At 42.6% G+C, this 13,132-nt stretch overlaps 3 protein-coding genes across 4 annotated transcripts; 1 reads left to right on the top strand and 2 right to left on the bottom strand.

Annotated features, from left to right (window-relative positions):
* Positions 1-634: 634 nt before the first annotated feature.
* LOC108607162 (C-mannosyltransferase dpy-19 homolog) lies at positions 635-4,662 on the bottom strand. Its single transcript, XM_017997812.2, has 7 exons — positions 4,405-4,662; positions 4,071-4,332; positions 3,642-3,960; positions 2,167-3,576; positions 1,909-2,102; positions 1,708-1,833; positions 635-1,581 (listed from the first exon to the last, which is right to left on the bottom strand). Exons 1-7 carry the CDS (start codon positions 4,448-4,450, stop codon positions 1,377-1,379), a joined length of 2,562 nt encoding a protein of 853 aa, XP_017853301.1. The 5' UTR covers positions 4,451-4,662; the 3' UTR covers positions 635-1,376.
* Positions 4,663-4,886: 224 nt separating this feature from the next.
* LOC108607099 (serine/threonine-protein kinase fused) lies at positions 4,887-7,812 on the top strand. Of its 2 annotated transcripts, XM_017997723.2 has the most exons (5): positions 4,892-5,077; positions 5,167-5,912; positions 5,973-6,614; positions 6,673-7,244; positions 7,296-7,812. In XM_017997723.2, exons 1-5 carry the CDS (start codon positions 4,967-4,969, stop codon positions 7,649-7,651), a joined length of 2,427 nt encoding a protein of 808 aa, XP_017853212.1. In that variant the 5' UTR covers positions 4,892-4,966; the 3' UTR covers positions 7,652-7,812. The 2 variants fall into 2 exon arrangements, with proteins under 2 accessions (XP_017853213.1, XP_017853212.1); XM_017997724.2 differs by lacking the exon at positions 7,296-7,812 and having other exon boundaries at positions 4,887-5,077; positions 5,973-6,618; positions 6,673-6,746.
* Positions 7,813-8,550: 738 nt separating this feature from the next.
* LOC108605320 (zinc metalloproteinase nas-14) lies at positions 8,551-9,661 on the bottom strand. Its single transcript, XM_017994990.1, has 4 exons — positions 9,505-9,661; positions 9,275-9,448; positions 8,774-9,210; positions 8,551-8,721 (listed from the first exon to the last, which is right to left on the bottom strand). The coding sequence occupies exons 1-4, from the start codon at positions 9,659-9,661 to the stop codon at positions 8,551-8,553; spliced, it is 939 nt and encodes a 312-aa protein (XP_017850479.1).
* Positions 9,662-13,132: the final 3,471 nt, after the last annotated feature.

Genomic DNA, 13,132 nt, shown 5'->3' with positions numbered 1-13,132 from the left:
GTTATAAACACTTGAAGATCAAAGAACAAGCACACCAGTGAGATATACTAATTGGATAATTATACACATATATATATATATATTGTATAACTTAAGAAAGACTGTAGCTAGCTTATAAGACACTTGGCCCCAATGCATTGCTTTAGCCGGCTGCTATAATTTTTCAGTTATAAATTAGCCATTAACCGCTCGCCTTAAAGCTAAAGAAAATATAAATAGGATTAGGCTCGGTTTGATGCCTTAACAATGCTATGTGAGTCAATAATACAAAATACGCACTTGCATATACTACGATATACAAAAATTTTGTTGAATCTTTAAGATACGTGAGCGAGCAGCGACTCTAAAAGAGAGCACAAACAAAAGCCCATAGCTTAGTAGTTATTGCTTCAAGTTTATGGTACACACTCGTTGGGCAATAACGTTGCATCCCCCCCTTTTCTCTTTCCGCGGCACAAGACCTTATTACAAGAGTTGAAGGACATACACACACACACACACACAGACACAAATATTTCAATAAAATTAAGTTTACAAAAGCAAATATAAAATATGTTTTTTACTGCTGAACAACAAAATGAGAAATAAAATCTCAATGTTGGTGTTTTCTTGATATTTTCTGTAACTTTTTATTTTATATTTGTAATAGACTTGTAATTATTTCCTGTTGTATTTTAAATCGAAATAGATATACACTACTATTACATACATATACATATACAAATATAGCTGATTAGTTAACATCGGTTGGCTAGGCCCAACGGACGCGGCTTAGTCAGAGCGCATAGTGCATACACATATCGAATACAGTACTGAATATGGTATGCAACGAGCTTAGTTAGTTAGATTAGCTTAAACTTAACACATAGTAAAAGTATGCAAAAAGTATTTTGTCGGTTTTAAAAGTTAGCCATGCCATACACAACTGTCTGAGCTGTTTGGTTGCTGATTGCTAAATGGGAAGTGGGATGGGGTTGGGTTTGGGTTTGGGTTTGCGGGGAATGCATTACATTTTGTAACCAAAAGTGTGTTTGCAACATGGAAGTACTACTGTATGCTTAACTAAACGTAAGTAAAGCGCATTAGTTTATGCTTAGTTTTGTAGTTGCGATTTTTGCTGTTTGCTTTTTGGTTTCAACAATATTTTCATTTCACTTGTGGCAGACACGAGACGCGCTCGCTCGCTCGCTCGTCGTCGCCCGCAAGCTAAACACTAATACATATTGTAGATTAGTTAATAATTATAATATTTTTGTTCTCAATATGCGAGACGCATTGTCGGAGTGTGGGGATGTGAGAGTTGTTTGGAGGAGTTTGCTGCTGGCCCTGCCACTTCAGCCCTTGGGAGGGCTTTCCGCCTGGGCCGGCATCCTGTCTCACATGGACATCTCGGGCATAATGTTGTGCTTCAGATTGATTTGCACACTCTGGGAGAACATTTTAATTACGCCATATTTCTCATTGGCATAGACCTTCAGAAAGCTTGGCACATTCTTCTGCAGCAGCTCGTGACAGAATTGTGGATACTTGCGATACGCCGGCTGCTTATCATCCCAAATGGACAAAATGTCACAGTCATCGCTGCAGCGTGCATGGAAAAAACAAAAATAGACATTGTAATCAAAATATAAATAGGTACGGCGGCGGCGGCATCGGCTATGCAGCTATAAATAGAATCTGTTTGCACTTGAAGTGCTGATAGCTTACCGCACTTCATTGGTGCATTCGTCTAGCGATATGATCAAGTATTGGATTCGCAGCTGTGCGCATTGATTGTAAATATCCGAAGACTGTTGCCGACTGTACACAGAGTAAACGTGCTCCGTGCGCTCGCTGTGTTGTTGGAAAGATAGAGTCACATTTGGTCACATGGCAACATGACAAGCAACAATTGTCATAGGTACTTACGACATTTGACGCATTTCAAGATGCGCATGATTGACTATCGGACGTTTGGTGGTCAAGTGCACAGTGCCAATGATCTCAACAGGGCCAGCGAACACTGCATCACGCTCCGTATTCAATTTAATCCACTCAAGCATACCCTCAAGATCATCAGATGTCTGCATACGACGGCTGGGAAAGTACTCCTCACGTATGTTCTGTGGGAAAATCAATAGTTAGTTCCAATTAGCAATAATTTCCTCCATAATTTGTTATACGCACCACCAAGCCCGGATCGAACATGCTGAGCAGAAAAACGGCCAGCGACACAGACCAGAATATATTGCGCTGCCGATGGTACCAGACCTTGGAGCAGATTGTCGGCGCTATGACACAGCCCTGTGTGAAGCTTAGAAAGAAAAGCTTCCGCACAGAGAGGCCAAACAAGGTGAAGATCAGCATCTGCATGAAGCTGTACATGTAGTGGAGATTTAGAATCTGTGGATTGGCCGTCGGCACCACAGAGTCGCGACGCTTTGTGCTGCGACGCTTGCCGCCATTGGCTGTCTCCTTTTCCTTATCCTTGTTGTTGTGACGCTCTTTGGACGGCAGCGCCTCATCATCTGCATCTGCATCTGCCTCTGCTTGTGCTTCATCATCGGCTTTAGCATCTGCTTCAGCCTTCGACTCGGCTGTCTTTGACTTTGTCTTTGGCTGAGCAGTTTCTGCTGTTGCATCTTTGGCATGTGGATCGGTCGCCTGCTCGCGCTCCTTGCGCTGCTTGTCGCTGTTGCGATGTATCTGCGCCTTCAAGCGCTTAATGTCCTGCATAAAGTCCTCGCGCTCTAGTGGCGGCTCCTGCTGCATTTTGACCTTCTCACGCTTGTAGCGCTCGTAATCGTGATCACAGCTCTCGAGCATGGCGAAGCATTGTTGCAGCTGCTGTTCGGTCTGCTTGTTGGTAAAGTCGCCCATGGACACATGATGCTCCTCGAGAAAATCTTCAAGCACATAGTTGCGTGCGCGCACCACTTGCTCAGCGCTGGGGGCCGAGGACGCATTGCTTTTGCGCCATTTGCGAAAGAACATGGCCAGCATGACCACGCCATACATGCAATAGGGCTTCACAATTAGCGTCTTCACCAGCTGCCAGAGCTCCGGCCACTCAACGCGTTCATAAAGCGGATTGCAAGCGGATAGATTGGTGACAAAGTTGAGCTTGGCCTGCAGCACCCAGTGACCCATTAGCTCCATGTAGTGCATGTCTGTTGCGCTGTGTTCATTTAGCAGTCCCGCCTTGTTCATTACATCAAGCAGCTTGCCCTGCATGCTGCCCACAAACAGCAGTGCCAGCAATATGAACTTCAAGGAGAAGTAATTGCCCGGCAGCAGCTCATTGGAGCAGCGTCGACTGCGCACCCGTCGCACAATAGTTATCAGGAATAGGCTAAGTGAGATGCTTAGTTGGCCATTGAAAAGAAATAGATTGTTGCCATGCGACAGCGCAAAAGCCATGAAGCTGCCCAGCAAATGGGAGATAGAGTAGTCCATGGCAAAGGAATTGGTAAGACCCGCGGGCATGGAGCTGATGCTCCACAGCGTCACCATTATGACTAGTTGAGTGACAAATAGAAAAGGCGAGAATTGCCAGGAGAGGAGAGCGCAGGTTGTAAACAGTGACATGGCAAAAATCTAAAAGCAAAATGTTTATATTACAATTATTAACATATAGACATAACACTGACTGACTGACTCACCATAAAGAGACGCGAGCTGTGCTTTTGTCGATGCAGCAGGCGTCCAATGCAAATGCATAAATAAAACATTTGTAGGAATATAAAAGGAAATGCAAAGTTTTCACGCGCCATCGGGCGCTCATAGATCTTGGCTGCAAAGCTGTGGAACATTAGATATGAGATCACGCCGTAAATGCCACCGAATACGTTCTCGCTCAGCAGCGTCCCATAGAGATAGAGCACCAGCAATGTTACACCGCCCATGAGCCAAACAAACTCAAAATAGAACAGCATTGGCTGCACGCCCGGATTGAACGCGCGCACAATGTGGAAAAAATAGCTGCAAGCAATTGCAATTGCAAGTGCAAGTTGGGGTTGAAACGAGAGAGAAAGAGATAGCAAGCTTGAAATATCGTTTTAATTGAAGGCTGGGTGCGGCGGCATACTTACGCCGTCATTAGCTCTGGCAACACGTAGAAGCGTTGCAGCACATTAACGCTATGCGGATATTCAATGTCTGTGACATTTTTTAATTGCTCATAGCCCTGCCAAAAGTCTGGGCTGTCGGCCAGCTTCTTGTAGAATGTGTAGTAGAGCGCATCCTCGCGTCGTAACATGGACTCGCGCTCCAGCTGATTGAGATGCCGTATATTGGTGCGCGTCTCAAATATAACGCGCACATGATGCATATACAAGAAAAAGAAGCCGGAGCCTGCAGAAATTGCGTATATACATTAACAAATCATAAGGCGGCCGGCCTATTATCATTTGGCATTGAACTTACCAATTAGCGCATGCGATAAAATCACATATATATTGGGCTCGCGCATATTTGTGCGTTTGCTTTGCCGTCAATTTGCTTAAGAATGTCTCTTGATCATTATATATTTGATTATATATATGTTTTTGTTGATCTTTTTTTTCTCAATGCAGCTCCCTAAGCCTGCTGCGAATGGCAAAACGCGTTTTGTTTACTATTACTATTATTCATCTCGACTATTCACTTGTGTGCGCAAATCTTGAGCTCTCAGCTGCTGCAGGTTTTTCGATACAGCTGGAAATTTCTTAGCATACAGCTGTTGTGCGCAGCTGCTAAAACGATTTCTCAGAATTATCGATTGGTCGATAGCCTTGAAAACTGCCTATATTATTTGGCTCTCTTTCTCGCATTCAGCTCGCCTACGCATTGACTTCTTGCTGCACTGCTTGCTTGTGTGCAATGTAATGGATGAGGGTTGTTTGCTTTCGCGCTTGCTATCGTTCGAGCCTATCAGACCTCTCTACCTGTCGCTTGGCCTGGCAAAAATAATATTGAATACAAAAAGTGTGAAAGCAACTGGTGCATCATGGACCGCTATGCGGTAAGCTCGCTCATCGGCCAAGGCTCCTTTGGCTGCGTGTACAAGGCGTACCGACGCGAGGATGATAAAGTTGTGGCCATCAAAGTCATATCCAAGGTATGTATTCATTTTTCTTAAGCTTGTTTTTGTTTTTGTTTTTTTTTTTTTTTTGCTTGTGAGCTGCATAATGAGCCATTTAATTGCAGCGCGGGCGCTCAAATCGTGAGTTGAAGAATCTACGACGTGAATGCGATATACAGGCGCGTCTCAAGCATCCGCATGTCATCGAAATGATGGAATCTTTCGAATCGAAGTTTGATCTGTTTGTGGTCACCGAATTTGCTCTAATGGATCTACATCGTTTTCTGTCCTTCAATGGTTCCATGCCCGAGGAGGAGGCACAGCTTGTTGTTTGCCACTTGGTGTCGGCATTGTACTATTTGCATTCGAATCGCATTCTGCATCGGGATCTAAAGCCACAGAATGTGCTGCTGGACAAGAATAAGAATGCCAAGCTATGTGACTTTGGCTTGGCGCGCAACATGACAATGGGCACACATGTGCTCACTTCAATCAAGGGCACACCACTCTATATGGCGCCGGAGCTGCTGGCTGAGCAGCCGTATGATCATCATGCGGACATGTGGTCGCTGGGTTGCATAGCTTATGAGAGCATGGCGGGACAGCCGCCCTTTTGCGCCACCTCCATACTGCACTTGGTGAAGCTGATCAAGCACGAGGACGTCAAGTGGCCCAGCACTTTGAGTAGCGATTGCCGTTCCTTTTTGCAGGGTTTACTTGAGAAAGATCCTGGCATGCGCATATCCTGGACGCAGCTGCTCTGTCATCCCTTCGTCGAGGGCAAGCTGTACATTGCCGAAGTGCAGGCGGCGCAGAGCTCACCATTTATTAATCCACAGCTGCTCAAGAACAAAAAATTGCAGCAATCCATGTGCGTATAAATTTTGAATATATAAACTGTATAATTTAATTGCAATTTATTGATTTGCAGCTATAAAGGCGCAGATTTGGGCGATGTGCTGGCTGCACTACGGCTCAACGAGGGCCACAATGATAACTTAATCAGCTCCCGGGATAGCATCAATGCCATAGCGCCCAGCGACATAGAGCAGCTGGAAACGGACATGGAAGACAATGTGCAGCAGCTGGTGGTACCTTTTGCGGAGGTATCCTACAACAAGGATATGCTGCCCAATGTGGCAGCTGCTGGCGCTATGCCACTGGTTAATTCCCAAACTTGCTTTGTTAGCGGCAACAACAACATGATACTCAATCATCTCAATGACAATTTCGCCTTGGATGCGCATTCCACAAATGCGGCCAGATGCAGCCAATCAAAGTCCAAGCTAAAGCTATCCCAAAAGCAGTCGCGCAGCAAGGATTTGGAAAAACGTAAGCTTAGCCAGAATCTGGACAACTTTTCGCTGCGTCTGGGCCAAAGCATTGACACCGAGGCGCAGCGTAAGACAACGGAGATGCTCACACAGCAGTCACAGGTGCAAAGAGAGCAGCAGCAGCAGCAGCAGCAAAATCAATATCAACAGCAACAGCAGCAGCAGCAACAACAGGAGAAAAAGTCACAGCAGCTGAAGCAGTCCATGCACTCCACCAACGAAGAGAAGCTGAGCAGCGAGTAAGTTCAGTTGCTGCTTGCTTTCCATATTATTATTTATGTGCTATTTTATTTGCAGAAACTCTCCGCCTTGTCTGCTGCCCGGCTGGGACAGCTGCGATGAATCACAGAGTCCGCCCATTGAGAACGACGAGTGGCTGGCCTTTTTGCATCGCTCCATGCAGGAGCTATTGGATGGTGAGTTCGACTCGCTGAAGCAGCATAATCTGGTTAGTATTATTGTCGCACCGCTGCGCAACTCCAAGGCCATACCCAAAGTGCTGCAAAGTGTGGCCCAGTTGCTTTCGCTGCCCTTTGTGCTCGCTGATCCCGAGCTAACGCTGGAGGCCATTAAGAAAGTGTACATCGATGTCAAGCTGGTGCCGAATCTCATGTACGCCTGCAAGCTGCTGCTCTCCCAGCGTCCGCTTACAGACTCGGCAGCATCACTGCCAGCGGTCATGGGCGCCTCGCTCAGCCGCACGCTGCGCAGTGTGAGCGATCTCAGCGCCGAGGAAATGAGCACCGCCTGTAGCTTATACGAGCTCGTCTGCAATCTCGCCCATCAGAATCAGCAGTTTCTCAGCCAATTTTGCGATGCAGTTGCTATACTGGCGGTCAATGATATGTTTATCAACTTTTTGACCCATGGTACGTCCCAAGCGCCAAGTCTTAGTCCTCAACTAAATGTTTCATTTACAGATTTCAGTAATGCGCATAGCGTGCGCTTGGCCAGCTGCTTGCTCGCGTTGTTCTGCTGCGTGCTGCGCGAGCTGCCCGAGAATGCGGAGCTTGTGGAGAAGATTGTCTTTGACTCGCGGCTGCGTCTAGTGAGTCTGCTCCAGAGCCGTCATCAGTTGCTGCGTCAACGCGCCTGTCAGCTGCTCATGTTGCTGGCGCGCTTCAGTCTGCGGGGCGTGCAGCACATTTGGAGCGCAGAGCTGCGAAGCGCGCTGCAGGCGCTGGCCGAGCAGGAGAATAATCCATCGCTGCAGCGAGACGCTGCCCAGACACTGGACGAGATTAGCCAATTTACATTCTTTGTGGCGCAATCCTAGCAGTTTTTCTATAAAGTGCAATCTCGATAAATCCATGTCGCATTAACTCGATTAACTACGATCATGCAAAGTTTATAAAACTGTTGTCTAAATGTTGCTATTACATTTATGAATGTCTAGAGTTTAGAGTTTAAGAAAACAAAACATATATATTTTATATATATATTTTAAGTTTTACATTGACGTTGCATTCAAAATGTTTTAAACAAGACTCGCTATTTTGTTAACTAATACTCATAGCCTTAAATGTTTGCCTTTATATTGAATTCTATCAGCAGCATTTTAAATCTGTTAAGCCATAGTATAAATATAAATGTTGCATACTTGGAAAATAATTAATCGAATAATATATATATGTAAGTAAAGTTGTTAAGGGATCGTAGTTAATCGAATTATCGTGATTGTACTTTATAGATACAGTATTCACATAGAAAAGTAAGATTATAAAATAAGATTTTATCTATTAAGTTGTACATTTTTTTTTTTTAGCGTGCGCTACCGAAAGCGGTTAACTTAACGTAGCTAAACGCAACTGGAGTAAAACCCACAGCAAGTGTGTCAACTGTTGAGATTATATGTTATATATAAAAGCATATTAACTACTGTTACATAATCACTATTATATAAGTATGAGCGCTACGCACGAATATATTGAATGTAGTGAAAAGTAGCAAAAGACAACTCGAATTAGCGAGATTTTCAAATATCAATATTATATCTTATATACAAACATACATATATATATATACATATTATATGCATAAGAGATGCGCTAGACTGTCTTGTGGCTGGCTTGAAGTGGAAAAGCGACAAAGTGTGTTAATCAAGTTCTATTTTATATACTATATAAACATTTATATGTATACAGTTTGTTCCATAATTAAAGTTCTCAATGTGCACTAACCAAACAAGTCTGCTAAGTTGCCTTCAAAGTAGTCCAACAGCTCGTTGAGATAGCCGCCCAGGCCAAAGCCATTGAAGCTGCCGCAGTCCTGCTCATACATCTCGTTCAGCTTGGAGATGTCCTTGTCGGATAGACCACGTCGCTGGCCCAGCGCTGCGTACGGATCCTGCAAGCAATTAGCGTATTAGCAAGCGCAATGGATCAGAGGATCAGCTTACCAGTGGTTCTATGGTGGGTTTGCCATTCCTGCTGAACGCCAGCGCGCTGTAGTGCATCACGCTTTGGTAGTCGTACTCCACGCCAAAGTTGGTGATGTGCGTGCGCGCGTATTTATTAAAGTTGTGGGCGTGGCCATCGAGTATGTTCTCCCAGTTGATCTTGACGTACTCATCACGCTCCGTGGCGCTCTGCTGATGATAGAAGCCCAGCGCATGGAGCAGCTCGTGCACTACAACGCCATGGGTAACGCACTTGGGCGTGTTCAGATTCAGTACTTGACCGCCCTGGCGGCGACCCACGCTCGACCAGCAGCCCGAGTAGTTGCCCTTGATGAGCAGCCAGTGCTTGTCGTCCTCCTCGTAGGGACGAAAGCGTATGCAGCTGCGCTCATGATACTCCTTGAAGGCCTTGAGTATGATCATCGTCTGGTTGACCGCTGTGTGCAACTATAGAATGTGCATTAAGCCCTAGACAAAGCACTTGCCACTGCAACTACTCACTGAAGTCCTGCGGATCAATATAGAACGGCACCACAGCCTCGGGCCAAGTCTGTCGCTCGTTCAGCAGCCCGTTGCGCAGCAGCTCGCGATGCAGCATTATGTCGCCCTCAAACAGTCCACAGTGCTCCCAAATATTGCTATCGCTATTCTCTGTCCAGTAGTCGAACGCAGCGCCTGCAATCAAAGCCATTTGGCTATGCGTAACTCAAGCGGCTCCATCACTTACTTACTGTTGTGCCTGCGCAGCATTTGCATGTTGGCGCCCCAGCGTGGCGCTGGCGGCACGGCCATCTTCAAGCGCGCTCGACTGGCAGCCGCTGCAGTCATCGCTGCGATCAGACCCAGGCTCAAGCTCAGCGTTAGCAGTGAGCATTGTCTGCTTGGCATTGTGTTGACAAAAGAAACGCCGGCCGGAGCGCCTCAATGCTTTTATATATTCATTTGGACACTGGGCGGGGGCACTGGCGTGCGTGGCGACGTGACGGAAGCAGCGAAGTTGGCGACAATTGAAAGTACTCAGAGTACGCGACATTGGTCGTGCCTACGACAAATACCAACGCCCACGCAGCTGGGACTTAAGCATACACTTCCTAAATAAAATGATGTCAACTATAGCATAATATATAACATAATCATATGAAAACATATTATAGAATTAATGCAACGCTTTTGCTTTTTAATTTACTTTAAACATATTTAGTTGCTTTTAGCTTTTTTATATTTCAATCGTTTTGAAATTTAGTTAGTGTATTGCCTCATGCGGTGTTAACGTAATTGTTATTATTTCTTGTCGAAATAATTGACGAATTAGCTCTCTCTCTCTCTCTCTTTCTCTTATTCAAATTCCCTTGGCTTTTACGGCTTTTAATTTCATATTTAACTGGGATATTGGGTTATCAGCGGCAACAGTGCGCGCATATGAAAATAGCACAAGACACCAATCAAGGTGAGGTACACACTTCGTTTTGGGCAAGTTGCATGCGAGTTGGAAAGTTGCATGCAACATACTCAAGCAACTTGCCGCATGACCATACACAAGCTTTGCCTTAACTGAAAAAGAAAACAAAAAACAACGACAAACAACGAAATGTTTTTAATCACATTGAAAGCTAAGCTCTGCATATGTAATTATGAAATTATTAATGCTTATATAATTGCTTGTATACAAATATCAGATTTATTTGATTTTTCATTTGCATGCTCACATGTTGTTATAATCGACCAGATGCCCTGTAGCTGCTTTGTTAATATTTCTCTATTTGTATTCAAGTTTCTTTATTTGTATTCTTTTGTAGTCCTTATTAGTATTTGTGATAATAATATTTATGTTTGCTATATTGCATGCCTTTAGGTTTAGTTGTAAGGCTAAGCTGCTAAATTGTAGTATTATTAACAAAACCCTTTGGCAAAAAATAAACAATTATTATACAGAATACAGGCATTTCAGCTTAGCTGGCAGGACTATTCGAAGGCGCAAAAATGCTGATGACTTGAGCAACGTACTTGATATATGGTCAGCAAGTTCGTTGCTCAAGTCTTTTTTACATTTTGTATGCGAAATTTCCGTGCATAAAAGCTTTGCATACTTGCAAGATGAACACTTAGCGGAGACAACAACCAGTTCCTGTACAAATACATTGCACTCAATATGAGCAATATATATCAAGCAATTTATTCAAGAATCGGACGATTTTTGACCAATATATGGCTAAAAAACAAATGCTGTGTGCTTGTGTTTTATTTAAATTCAAGGTTTGACAAGCTGTAACCCTGCCATCGCAGCTGCGGCTTAACTGTTGCAAACACAATTCAAATGAACATAAAAATTAATTATTTGGCAAAGCTAAAAACAAAAGAGTGAGCAAATTAGAACATTTTCTGTCGAATATCCAACTTAGATAAGCTATAATTCAGAGAAACGGCGTCCGATTTTAGAGTTTAATGCTTTGTTAGACTCGTGAGATGCATCATAACAAAACTGCATTCAAATTTGGAAAATCTAAGATTTTCGATATTTTGGCAAAAAACGTGATGTAACCCCTTTGAATTTTTGCCAAAAATGATGCCGTCTTCATTTCATATCACTTTTAAACTTTGAGAAGCTATATCTCGTCCAAAAAAAATCGGAGTAAAGAGTATTTTGGCTTAATTTACTCATGAGACTGTAAATAAACAAATTCTGCTGTGTTTGATTGATAAAAAATTTTTTAGACTAAGTTATGGTAGTAAAACCAATGCTGATGAGCTACTTTTTGTTCAATTTCAAGCTTTAGAAAGCTATAACTCGGCTAAATAAAATCTTATCCAGATGTTTTATACCTCATTATGTTATCGTGAAAAGTACAATTAAAATGAGCATAAATATGTATGAATTAAAAATTTTTTGACAAAGATATAAACCAAATGATAAACAAAGAAGATCAATTTCTGTGAAATATCAAGCTTCGATAAGCTCTATATTAGCGAAACAATTGTTGTTAACGTACATCACAACCATTAGATCTTGATGTACATGGCCATTGGTTGTTGATGTACAAAGAAACAACCAATGGTTGCTGATGTACAAAACAATCAACCTTTGGTTGCTGATGTACAAGACAAACAACCTTTAGATGCTGATGTACAAAGCAAAAAACTTTTGGTTGTTGATGTACAAACAAACAACCAATGGTTGCTGATATACAAACAAACAATCAATGGTTGTTGATGTGCAAAACAGACAACCAATGGTTGCTGATGTACATGACAAACAACCTTTGGTTGTTGATGTACAAACAAACAACTAATGGTTGCTGATGTACAAACAAACAACCAATGGTTGCTGATGTACAAACAAACAACTTTTGGTTGCTGATGTACAAAACGAAAAACTTTTGTTACTAACGTTTTTACATCAACATCCAATGGTTTTGTTGCTTATGAACAACAATTGCTGCTGTGTACATCAACAACCAATGGTTGTGTTGCACGTTTGCAATAATTGTTGCTTTGTACATCAACAACAAATCGTTGAGTTGTACGTACTAAGAAAAGAACTAAGTTCAAGTTGAATGTAACAGTTTAATTCGAATTGGGTATAACTGAAAGCTGGATAATAGGCGTAGGTAAGTCTGGTGGACAAACAAGGTAAGTAAGGTAAGTGTTTTCTCATTGGCAGACTGCAGCGAACGACAATCTTAACTGGAGAAAAAAAATAGAGTTACATCAATAACTAAAATTTGTAACATCAATACCAAGCGGTTGCGTTGTTCAAGCTTTGAAAGGTTGAAGTTCAGCGACAAAAAGCCCGATAAAACTAAGTTAGACCATTTTATATTGGCGTTTCAAATACAATTCAAATGAGTATAAGCATGTTTGATTTAAGAATCTTTTACTAAAGATATAAGCAAAAGAAACAAAGCAAATTTCTGTTAAATATCCAACTTTGATAACAACTAATTCAGCAAACGGCGTCCCGTTTCATAGATTTAATGCATTGTTACTCGTGAGATGAAATCTTAACGAAACTGCATTTCAAATTGATATTTGTCAAAAACGTGATGTTACCCTCTTTGAATTTTTGCCAAACTGATGCCTGTCCGTCATTTCATATCATTTTTAACTTTAGAACTATAATCTCGGCTAAATAAAATCCCCGGCCAAAAAAAAACAAAGAAAGTGTTTTTAGGCTAATTTACTCATGAGATACTAAATAAACAAATGTTGTGTGTTCGATCAATAAAAAATTGTTTTTGAAAATAGTTAGGGCAAGAAAACCCAATGCCTGAAGATAACTTTTTTTCATTTCAAACTTGCAAAGCATAACTCAGCTAAAACAATATCGATCCAAAGCTTTAGCGTCTATATGTGGCGTGGAAA

This window comes from Drosophila busckii, chromosome X, assembly GCF_011750605.1.
Source record: "Drosophila busckii strain San Diego stock center, stock number 13000-0081.31 chromosome X, ASM1175060v1, whole genome shotgun sequence".
NCBI classification, from domain to species: Eukaryota; Metazoa; Arthropoda; class Insecta; order Diptera; family Drosophilidae; genus Drosophila; species Drosophila busckii.
This window is presented reverse-complemented; position numbering and strand designations above follow the sequence as displayed.

What these genes read in the sequence shown, in the direction of transcription:
- LOC108607162 (XM_017997812.2), bottom strand. Translation starts at nt 4,450, where the DNA reads ATGCGCGAGCCCAATATATATGTGATTTTATCGCATGCGCTAATTG. An exon ending in CTTGAAATGCGTCAAATGTC is followed by an intron (nt 1,834 to 1,908) that starts GTAAGTACCTAT and finishes CCAACAACACAG; the next exon opens with CGAGCGCACGGAGCACGTTT. An exon ending in GAATGCACCAATGAAGTGCG is followed by an intron (nt 1,582 to 1,707) that starts GTAAGCTATCAG and finishes TGCACGCTGCAG; the next exon opens with CGATGACTGTGACATTTTGT.
- LOC108607099 (XM_017997723.2), top strand. Translation starts at nt 4,967, where the DNA reads ATGGACCGCTATGCGGTAAGCTCGCTCATCGGCCAAGGCTCCTTTGGC. An exon ending in CCATCAAAGTCATATCCAAG is followed by an intron (nt 5,078 to 5,166) that starts GTATGTATTCAT and finishes ATTTAATTGCAG; the next exon opens with CGCGGGCGCTCAAATCGTGA. An exon ending in AAAAAATTGCAGCAATCCAT is followed by an intron (nt 5,913 to 5,972) that starts GTGCGTATAAAT and finishes ATTGATTTGCAG; the next exon opens with CTATAAAGGCGCAGATTTGG.
- LOC108605320 (XM_017994990.1), bottom strand. Translation starts at nt 9,661, where the DNA reads ATGCCAAGCAGACAATGCTCACTGCTAACGCTGAGCTTGAGCCTGGGT. An exon ending in AATGCTGCGCAGGCACAACA is followed by an intron (nt 9,449 to 9,504) that starts GTAAGTAAGTGA and finishes CTTTGATTGCAG; the next exon opens with GCGCTGCGTTCGACTACTGG. An exon ending in TATTGATCCGCAGGACTTCA is followed by an intron (nt 9,211 to 9,274) that starts GTGAGTAGTTGC and finishes AGTTGCACACAG; the next exon opens with CGGTCAACCAGACGATGATC.